Genomic DNA, 11856 nt, shown 5'->3' on the forward strand with positions numbered 1-11856 from the left:
GACTTAAGACGAAGTTGGATAATTCAGTTATCGAAGATAGTTAATAAATATGGATTTTCTATTAAACTGTTTATGGATCGTAATTATGATATAGAGCAGTATAGTAAAGAAATAATACATAGAGTTATGGAATACTCTATTATCCAAGACGTGGAAGATATACGAAAACGAGAAAATACAAGCTGGTATGCAACAATTTTAAATTATCCTGTAAATAACAACTATATATTGACAAATATAGCTTTTAACGTTAAAAAGTTTTTTATACAGATTAGGTTAAATAAATACGGAATAATTATAAATGACAAATATATAGATTACACCCAATCTAAATGTCCGAATTGCACCAAAAATTTATCTAAAATTCATATTTTATGTGAAAATTGCGACGAAAAGGATAAACTACAAAGACTCCAGATTGGGACGCTAGCTAAATGTACTAGTGAGCTAGAAATGTACAAGACATTAGATAGAGCAGATGATAACACAATTTATAAGTTGTATAATTATGTTAAACAACTAATTAAATAATAATTATGTCAAATTATTAATATAATTGTATAGACTAATAAATAGAAAATATTAATATTGTTAAAAAAAAAAATTATTATATGAGATGTTAATATGCGTTAATTCAAAATTAAAACGCCCTTGTAACAGGCGAAAGCCTTCTACTCCAATAAAGATTACTTACTTACTTACTTATAACAACAAACTTCACTTTGAAAGGAATGAAATTCTACTTTTGCAATTTTTTATTAATACAAGTCTTTATCAAAAACACTATTAATAATTCAAAAACAAAATTTGTCCCGGATCTCTTTGTGTTTTAAGCAAGTTGTTTTTGTAATATTTTATCATCTATGTCTAAAACCATGCAATATTTTAAATGTGTTTGCTTTCTATTATCAGTCTGCCTATGCTGGCCACCACACACACTTTTCCTCACTTTCTTTTATTTGTTTGTACTTGCCTTATTCTTATAAGGAGGCTTTGGTTGAAAATCTATTTTTGAGATATAGTTTCCATTTAGTTTACTTTACCAGGGTTTAAGCTGGAAAAAAATTTTCTGTAGTATTTTAGCTAATTTTACTAAAAAAAAGTTGTAGCAAAATTTTAGAAACTGTAGCTAACATTTCTCATCCGTGAGGCTGCCCAGAACAATACACAATATATTATTGTTTAAACATTTGTTTATTCTCATAGATGTTTAACAAGTTGCTGACAGTTTATACATCAAGACAGTTTCCAATTGGAGTTTTTGTTAATGTTATATCACAAACCTTTTACACTCAATAGTGTGCACTGGGTGTGAAAGAACAAATTCAATAACTGTTGACATATGAGGGTAATCTGAGAGGTCGTTTACAATATTATTTTATAAACTTTAGCCAATGATATCCTTACATCTGACAGCAACAAATCTTTCAAACAAGTCCCACTCCACAGAAATTTTGTTTTTAAAAACACAATATTAACAGTTAAGTATTCATTTATTGGAAACTTTCATGTCTACAAAGTAAAAATAATTATTCACACTAAATTTACTGCTGTTTTGAGAAAATTGATTTTTCTAGATAAATCAGTCTAGGCATTTATTTGATTCTTCTTTTCCTCAAATAAGTACTGTACAGTATATGCAATTGCACATTTAGGAAAACCTGGCTCAAGTGAATGAATTCAAAATTTCGTTAACTTGTGATGATAATGATATTCGTTTTGTTTGTTGCATCATTTGCTGAACCTCATTTAGTGTTAAATACAATGGAATTACAGCATTTACAAGGCATGCCAATTGTGAGAAGCATTAAAAAAGAAGTGCATCTTCTCATTACCTTCCCCTTCCTCAGTCGTCGTGTCAGCCAACAAAACAGTTTTCAAAGGTCGCAACCTTAGATGACACAATGGGATAGTTTTTTTTTTCTTTCTTTAGTTAAAGGGAATTAGCTGTAATTTGTTTGAGGATAGTGTTGCAATATTAACTTTATCTGCAATAAGATAGATTAAAATTTATTTTCTACTCTGCAATAAAAGTATGCATATCCACATATAAATAAAGAATTTTCAGGTTTCTTTTGAAAGATTGATTCTGGATTTCCCAATCACTTTTCATTCTTATGCTTGATGTTTATTAATTAATGAATGTATCATGCTTGTAATGTAAATAGCTAATTTTTCTAAACTAAAATAAACTTTAGAAAATATTCAAAAGAATCAGAATCAGGAGAAATTTTGGTATTGTCCATCATTAAAAATGTTAGTTTTTAAGATGTTTTAACTAGTGATGTGACAATACCAAAATTTGGAGATCTGATGTCAATTTCATTCTTGCAGAATTTTGCATCAAAATTAGTCAGCAACTCAAATTGCCAAATTGCTAAAACTTGTTTTGCAAAGTAACAACTTGACCAATTCAAATGAAATTTTGCACATTAATAGAACTAATAAAATGGCATGTCACAGTGGGACCAAATTTTTAAATTCAACTTAGAACAGGAGATATAAGATGGGTCAAAGGTCATCCTTATGTTAAGTCAATGGAAAATTTTGCATCCTTTGATTTGGCACAGTTTACTGACAAGAATCAGAAAATGATGAATTCTGATTATTCATCATGAGTAAACTATCCACACTTTTTGCTATTTGCGAAATGTCTGTTAGGCATTCAACAAATAGCAAATGTGTGGATGCACTCTAATGTGAGTTTGCAAGCTGTTGCTGCACTTTAGTCAAGGATGAAGTTTTCCTAGGGATAAAAAAAGGGAAATTTGGTTCAGTCTTCTTTCCATCATCACCTCCTTGGTTTCTTCCACCCAATCTCTCTCCCAAATAATGAAAACTGTGGGTAATTCACAAGAATTTTTCTTTTCTATTTAATAGAAAACATACTACTACACAACATTGTAAAATTTTATAAGCTCACTTACAATACCAAATATATTATAAGAAAGAAAAGTGTACTGTCTTTTGGCATTATATTTACACAACATTACTACCATAAACATAAAGTTATTACAGTATTGCCATATCCTCAATTCAGTTTGAGTCATCATTGCTATGGAGAACATCATAATGTTCCTCTTCTTCATCATTGCTATAGATTACAACTTCATTATGCTAAGCTTTTTTATCATCTTCCTCCAGTAGTAAGCTGGGATTCACATGTTGCTTTTGATCCTACAATAACTTTTTGCTCCCAAATCACAGCTCCTAAGATTTGAGAGTGGATTGATGTGTCTTTTGCAAAGGTTCTAATGGGAAAATTACTGCAGCATATACAGAACACTCTTAACCAGCTACAGACATGGCCATTAAACATTTTCCAGACTCCTTTACAGAATAAATAGAAAGCATTAGAGTGTACAAATCCTGATTTATGACCATGTTACAGTTAGGAAATGACAACAACATGGATACAACCTTTTTACAGTGAAAATTACTAGTTTTTTAATGAGAAAATATTTAATTTTATAGTTAGTACATTCTAAACATGAATAGGATATAACTAATGCCCAGTTGGAGGAAATTAAATACCAATTTAAATAACTATGTTTCAAGAAAGATTAGGTTCCTGCCTGAATATGTATAGTGGTAAGGACACTTCAACATAATATGAAGTATTGAATACTTGAATAAAAAAAAATAATGTAATATGCCAATGAGTGCTGAATATAAAATAGCATTTAATGGCAAAATTAGTTTTTAGAAGATTCCTACCATTTTTTCTGGAAAAATTAATCTGTATACAGATGAAACTACTGAATTACCAAAAATTAGCCCACATACATTAATTTAAAAAAAAAAAGAAAAAACAAGAATAAGAATGATTAATGGCATTGTTGAAGAAAAAAGGGATGGATAAGTTTGTAAACTTTTCAAATTTAATATTGATAATACAGAAGATATCAAATAAATACATATTTTAACTTTGCAGGATGTTGAAGGTAGAATAAAATTGACATGAAGTTAAATAAGTAATAGTTAAACAAACAACAAAATCTAAACAAAACAAAATACATTTTATAGTAAGGTTTTATTTTTTAATGAACCAAATTTATTTCCATTAAATCAGAATTTTTCATGATACCATTCTTTTAAGCATATTAATCCTTGTGAACTTATAATGAGAATTGAGATAGTTATTTTTTGTTGTTGTTAATAAAGCTAATTTATTAAGTATATAAAGTATATAACATTGTAATTTGAATATTTAATACTTAACAAGTAAATACAAAAAATTTACAGATTGACATGAGGCAATTACATCAGTTAATATATGCTTTTAATTTGTAGCATTTATCAATAGTCTGTGCAATGAAACCAAAGAAAATGCTGTTGTCCAATTGTTATCTCATCTTCCATTATTACGACCAGGAAATAATGAAGCAAAATTGCAGTATCTTAGTTTGATACCAAAGATACTATCACATTCAATTGAAAACTGTGTTCACATTGAGGAGAGTCGTCAGTTATTGTCTTATTCTCTCATTCATCCAGCCATATCTAATGATGATAGACGTTCTCTCACACTTTGGTTGCGTCATCTTGAAGAACGCATGAGTAACTATGGTCCCATTAACGGTAAGTGAACAAACCCAATGTAAATTATTTATTCATTGTGATATTTGGCATTTATTTTCTTTGTAGTAATATGTCTAACATTGAAATTCTATTTTGAGATTTTGGATTTGAAAAAAATATAAATTTTTGGTATTTAAAAAAATTTAATTAAAAATAATAAAGTAAGTTGAATTNTGCAAGAAGTGACTTCTCTTTTTAAGCTGATTTTAGAGGTTAAATATTTAATATTACACTACACAGTCAAAAGGGATAACTTGTATTCTGGTACTTTTAAAAATATATTTCTTCCAAATGCATTTTGCCTAGATTACTTACTTAGTGTAGGTCTCTTCTGTGGTAGTACTGTGTGGTGTAACAGGAAAATTATTTTTGTGTCATTAATTCATTTTGATTGCTTTCATTAGCCAATCCCATTGAGTAATTTTTTAAACTTTTTATAGAGATAAGGTTCAGAATGAAAATAGGGAAATACCTACAGTCATGAAGTGGAAAATGATTTAACACATGATAAACCAAATGCATTTAGGCCATTATCATTTTTTTCATTTATAATAAGGCCAAAGAAAAAAATTCAGTGTAGGTTTAAGATGCACTATACAGGAGCTGCAGACTAAAGTTCACTAACAAAAAAATGCTGTCTTTTTTTAAGAGAGAAGATACAATGCCTAAAAGACAGATGCAAAGAATATGTTGAATCAGAAAAATCAATAAATAAATTAAAGAAATTGAGTAAAAGATTTAGAAAATGGGATATTAAAAGCAAGTTATATTGCAACAGATGATAAACTACCAGTGATGAAAACCTAGCTGGTAAGAAGCCATGATATGATAGCAGTTTGCTTATCAAGCAAATTGCTAATCCTAATCATGCAAGTAATGTTCCAGGACCATTATTTAAAGACAAGAAATTTAATTTTTAATAGCTTAGTCAAAATATTTTTAGAGAATTTTGGGAAAAAAGAACAGACATATTAATTAAATCTTCAAACTTAACTAAACAAAACCTGAGTAGAAAAATTTTTAAACTAATTTTTTAATAGTAAGATGATATATAATGTGTGTGTGTACCTATACACAATATATATAATCTTACTAATTATATATATTTTATACTATGTAAATTATATAGTGAGTGTATGTTGCTGGCCAAAAGGTTTTAGAACACATGTCTCAAGAACAAGTTATTTTTTGAAATTGATTTTTTTGGGTTGTTCGTTAATTTATTATTATAAGTAAGTCAACAGAATTTCAGAATGACATGTGTTGGAATTTGATTTTTATTCCAGTTTTTAAGGAAGACAAATGGACAAAAGTTTAGAACAGTTTTACTTCACTAAAGATACAGAAAATTATACATACTAAATTAACAATTAATAACTTGTTGCACTGCTATTTTTCTCTGCAACATTTAACAACCTAGAAGGAATTAATTTATAAAGAGTCACAATAACATTTTTATCAAAATTATCAGCACAATGTTGAATTGCATACTTTAACTCTTCACAAGAATTAAACTGTCCCTGTTCATAAATTTTCTGTTCCATTAAATGCCGAAGATTTTCTATAATGTCCAAGTCAGGACAGTGAGCTGGCCAATTATGGGAACTTTATTCTCTTGAAAGTAATGCCTAACTATGCGAGATGTATGAATTGCAGCATTATCTTGCTGTCAAACCATTTTCCATTTGAAAAAATTTTTCACATAAAAGTAGAAATGTTTTCAGATCATTCAGATACTTCATGGCATTATACTTTCTATCAATGCATTTGATTATCAATTAACTTAATTATGGCACCCAGAACCATTAAGGAGTCATCTTCTTGATGGCATTTTTTATGATGAGGTTTTACTTTAATTCTTGCAGTTTTCTCAAAATAAGATTTGGCATTTTCTAAATCCTCAAAACAAAAATGTTTTTCTTCATTAAATATAATTAAATCAAAATTGGAATGTTCTCTTATATAGTCATTGCAAATTCAAGATGTTGGTATTTATGATTATCTGTCAATGGCAGATTTTTCTTCACTTTTTTTATAAGAAAAGTTGTCAGCCATAAATTGACAAATAGAATGCCAGGAAGTACCTAATTTGAGTTTTCTTTGATATTTTGACTGTTGACAATATGGTCTCTTGCTACTTTGTTGCAGACATGATGCTTCTGTATTGCTTTTAGGTGCCCAATATGTTTGTTTGCCTTTCCTCCAATCTTTATTATGTAATACATTGAAAAAGTATATGGCTGCTTTTTGACTCCCTGTGCTATCTTTCTTATGGTGAATCCTGTAGCGGATAACTGAAGAATCTTTTACTTTATTTCTTCTGACGAAGTCATTTTAGAACAAAAAGTATTTAATTCAAAGCAAATATATCTTATAACAAAAACAAAGAAATTAACATTAAATATAACAGAATAAACAAAAAGTTCCAAGTGTTCTAAAAACTTGGCAAGCAGTGTGCATGTATGTGTATATGTATATATATGTATATATAACATGAAGTGAAGTTTGATGTATAACAACAAACTTCACTTCATGTCTTTCTTTATTAATAAAGAAGAAGTGAAGATAGTGAAGGAAATTAAATTTTTAGGAGTTACATTCACACCTAATCTCTCGTTTGAAAAACATTATAAAAATTCACTAAGTAAAGCAAAAATTGCAATAAATAATTTAATTGGTCTATTCTGCAAGGCAAAAATGAAGAACATACGTATACATTTTCAGTTATTTAATTCGATTGTGATGAACTCAATGGGATATGCTGCCCCAATTTGGAGCATGGAAAAATTTAATGACTTTGAGAAAATACAGAATATATTCATACGTAAGATATTCCAGCTGGAATACAATATCCCGGGTAGTGCCTTAAGATTAGAAACACATAGATTCAGAATAAATACTATACTAATAAAAAGATATTTAAAGTTTTTACAAAAAATTATTAAGGCTGAAGATATAACAACAAAATTGCTGTTCTTACTACATCACAAATCAAGGGAAACGGACTTAAGACGAAGTTGGATAATTCAGTTATCGAAGATAGTTAATAAATATGGATTTTCTATTAAACTGGTTATGGATCGTAATTATGATATAGAGCAGTATAGTAAAGAAATAATACATAGAGTTATGGAATACTCTATTATCCAAGACGTGGAAGATATACGAAAATGAGAAAATACAAGCTGGTATGCAACAATTTTAAATTATCCTGTAAATAACAACTATATATTGACAAATATAGCTTTTAACGTTAAAAAGTTTTTTATACAGATTAGGTTAAATAAATACGGAATAATTATAAATGACAAATATATAGATTACACCCAATCTAAATGTCCAAATTGCACCAAAAATTTATCTAAAATTCATATTTTATGTGAAAATTGCGACGAAAAGGATAAACTACAAAGACTCCAGATTGGGACGCTAGCTAAATGTACTAGTGAGCTAGAAATGTACAAGACATTAGATAGAGCAGATGTTAACACAATTTATAAGTTGTATAATTATGTTAAACAACTAATTAAATAATAATTATGTCAGATTATTAATATAATTGTATAGACTGATAAATAGAAAATATTAATATTGTTAAAAAAAAAAAAAAAAATTATTATATGAGATGTTAATATGCGTTAATTCAAAATTAAAACGCCCTTGTAACAGGCGAAAGCCTTCTACTCCAATAAAGATTACTTACTTACTTACTTATAACAACAAACTTCACTTTGAAAGGAATGAAATTCTACTTTTGCAATTTTTTATTAATACAAGTCTTTATCAAAAACACTATTAATAATTCAAAAACAAAATTTGTCCCGGATCTCTTTGTGTTTTAAGCAAGTTGTTTTTGTAATATTTTATCATCTATGTCTAAAACCATGCAATATTTTAAATGTGTTTGCTTTCTATTATCAGTCTGCCTATGCTGGCCACCACACACACTTTTCCTCACTTTCTTTTATTTGTTTGTACTTGCCTTATTCTTATAAGGAGGCTTTGGTTGAAAATCTATTTTTGAGATATAGTTTCCATTTAGTTTACTTTACCAGGGTTTAAGCTGGAAAAAAATTTTCTGTAGTATTTTAGCTAATTTTACTAAAAAAAAGTTGTAGCAAAATTTTAGAAACTGTAGCTAACATTTCTCATCCGTGAGGCTGCCCAGAACAATACACAATATATTATTGTTTAAACATTTGTTTATTCTCATAGATGTTTAACAAGTTGCTGACAGTTTATACATCAAGACAGTTTCCAATTGGAGTTTTTGTTAATGTTATATCACAAACCTTTTACACTCAATAGTGTGCACTGGGTGTGAAAGAACAAATTCAATAACTGTTGACATATGAGGGTAATCTGAGAGGTCGTTTACAATATTATTTTATAAACTTTAGCCAATGATATCCTTACATCTGACAGCAACAAATCTTTCAAACAAGTCCCACTCCACAGAAATTTTGTTTTTAAAAACACAATATTAACAGTTAAGTATTCATTTATTGGAAACTTTCATGTCTACAAAGTAAAAATAATTATTCACACTAAATTTACTGCTGTTTTGAGAAAATTGATTTTTCTAGATAAATCAGTCTAGGCATTTATTTGATTCTTCTTTTCCTCAAATAAGTACTGTACAGTATATGCAATTGCACATTTAGGAAAACCTGGCTCAAGTGAATGAATTCAAAATTTCGTTAACTTGTGATGATAATGATATTCGTTTTGTTTGTTGCATCATTTGCTGAACCTCATTTAGTGTTAAATACAATGGAATTACAGCATTTACAAGGCATGCCAATTGTGAGAAGCATTAAAAAAGAAGTGCATCTTCTCATTACCTTCCCCTTCCTCAGTCGTCGTGTCAGCCAACAAAACAGTTTTCAAAGGTCGCAACCTTAGATGACACAATGGGATAGTTTTTTTTTTCTTTCTTTAGTTAAAGGGAATTAGCTGTAATTTGTTTGAGGATAGTGTTGCAATATTAACTTTATCTGCAATAAGATAGATTAAAATTTATTTTCTACTCTGCAATAAAAGTATGCATATCCACATATAAATAAAGAATTTTCAGGTTTCTTTTGAAAGATTGATTCTGGATTTCCCAATCACTTTTCATTCTTATGCTTGATGTTTATTAATTAATGAATGTATCATGCTTGTAATGTAAATAGCTAATTTTTCTAAACTAAAATAAACTTTAGAAAATATTCAAAAGAATCAGAATCAGGAGAAATTTTGGTATTGTCCATCATTAAAAATGTTAGTTTTTAAGATGTTTTAACTAGTGATGTGACAATACCAAAATTTGGAGATCTGATGTCAATTTCATTCTTGCAGAATTTTGCATCAAAATTAGTCAGCAACTCAAATTGCCAAATTGCTAAAACTTGTTTTGCAAAGTAACAACTTGACCAATTCAAATGAAATTTTGCACATTAATAGAACTAATAAAATGGCATGTCACAGTGGGACCAAATTTTTAAATTCAACTTAGAACAGGAGATATAAGATGGGTCAAAGGTCATCCTTATGTTAAGTCAATGGAAAATTTTGCATCCTTTGATTTGGCACAGTTTACTGACAAGAATCAGAAAATGATGAATTCTGATTATTCATCATGAGTAAACTATCCACACTTTTTGCTATTTGCGAAATGTCTGTTAGGCATTCAACAAATAGCAAATGTGTGGATGCACTCTAATGTGAGTTTGCAAGCTGTTGCTGCACTTTAGTCAAGGATGAAGTTTTCCTAGGGATAAAAAAAGGGAAATTTGGTTCAGTCTTCTTTCCATCATCACCTCCTTGGTTTCTTCCACCCAATCTCTCTCCCAAATAATGAAAACTGTGGGTAATTCACAAGAATTTTTCTTTTCTATTTAATAGAAAACATACTACTACACAACATTGTAAAATTTTATAAGCTCACTTACAATACCAAATATATTATAAGAAAGAAAAGTGTACTGTCTTTTGGCATTATATTTACACAACATTACTACCATAAACATAAAGTTATTACAGTATTGCCATATCCTCAATTCAGTTTGAGTCATCATTGCTATGGAGAACATCATAATGTTCCTCTTCTTCATCATTGCTATAGATTACAACTTCATTATGCTAAGCTTTTTTATCATCTTCCTCCAGTAGTAAGCTGGGATTCACATGTTGCTTTTGATCCTACAATAACTTTTTGCTCCCAAATCACAGCTCCTAAGATTTGAGAGTGGATTGATGTGTCTTTTGCAAAGGTTCTAATGGGAAAATTACTGCAGCATATACAGAACACTCTTAACCAGCTACAGACATGGCCATTAAACATTTTCCAGACTCCTTTACAGAATAAATAGAAAGCATTAGAGTGTACAAATCCTGATTTATGACCATGTTACAGTTAGGAAATGACAACAACATGGATACAACCTTTTTACAGTGAAAATTACTAGTTTTTTAATGAGAAAATATTTAATTTTATAGTTAGTACATTCTAAACATGAATAGGATATAACTAATGCCCAGTTGGAGGAAATTAAATACCAATTTAAATAACTATGTTTCAAGAAAGATTAGGTTCCTGCCTGAATATGTATAGTGGTAAGGACACTTCAACATAATATGAAGTATTGAATACTTGAATAAAAAAAAATAATGTAATATGCCAATGAGTGCTGAATATAAAATAGCATTTAATGGCAAAATTAGTTTTTAGAAGATTCCTACCATTTTTTCTGGAAAAATTAATCTGTATACAGATGAAACTACTGAATTACCAAAAATTAGCCCACATACATTAATTTAAAAAAAAAAAGAAAAAACAAGAATAAGAATGATTAATGGCATTGTTGAAGAAAAAAGGGATGGATAAGTTTGTAAACTTTTCAAATTTAATATTGATAATACAGAAGATATCAAATAAATACATATTTTAACTTTGCAGGATGTTGAAGGTAGAATAAAATTGACATGAAGTTAAATAAGTAATAGTTAAACAAACAACAAAATCTAAACAAAACAAAATACATTTTATAGTAAGGTTTTATTTTTTAATGAACCAAATTTATTTCCATTAAATCAGAATTTTTCATGATACCATTCTTTTAAGCATATTAATCCTTGTGAACTTATAATGAGAATTGAGATAGTTATTTTTTGTTGTTGTTAATAAAGCTAATTTATTAAGTATATAAAGTATATAACATTGTAATTTGAATATTTAATACTTAACAAGTAAATACAAAAAATTTACAGATTGACATGAGGCAATTACAT

At 28.5% G+C, this 11856-nt stretch overlaps 2 protein-coding genes across 3 annotated transcripts in view; both read left to right on the forward strand.

Moving 5' to 3' along the window:
• LOC111628251 overlaps positions 1–533 on the forward strand; it is a 2769-nt gene extending 2236 nt beyond the window's left edge. Inside the window, exon 2 of the mRNA XM_023372000.1 lies at positions 37–533. Within this exon, the coding sequence (XP_023227768.1) occupies positions 37–531 (495 nt within the window). The 3' untranslated portion in view covers positions 532–533. The remainder of the gene's footprint in view (positions 1–36) is intronic.
• LOC111628252 (protein Smaug homolog 1-like) overlaps positions 1–4646 on the forward strand; it is a 31555-nt gene extending 26909 nt beyond the window's left edge. The window contains exon 3 of one of the 2 annotated variants that reach the window (XM_023372002.1): positions 4294–4646. In XM_023372002.1, the coding sequence (XP_023227770.1) occupies positions 4294–4589 (296 nt within the window). In that variant the 3' untranslated portion in view covers positions 4590–4646. The remainder of the gene's footprint in view (positions 1–4293) is intronic. The other variant, XM_023372001.1, reaches the window with a different exon arrangement.
• The last annotated feature ends 7210 nt before the right edge of the window (positions 4647–11856 follow it).

Source organism: Centruroides sculpturatus, unplaced genomic scaffold (assembly GCF_000671375.1).
Source record: "Centruroides sculpturatus isolate CEXI.00-Female unplaced genomic scaffold, Cexi_2.0 scaffold512, whole genome shotgun sequence".
Taxonomy (NCBI): Eukaryota; Metazoa; Arthropoda; class Arachnida; order Scorpiones; family Buthidae; genus Centruroides; species Centruroides sculpturatus.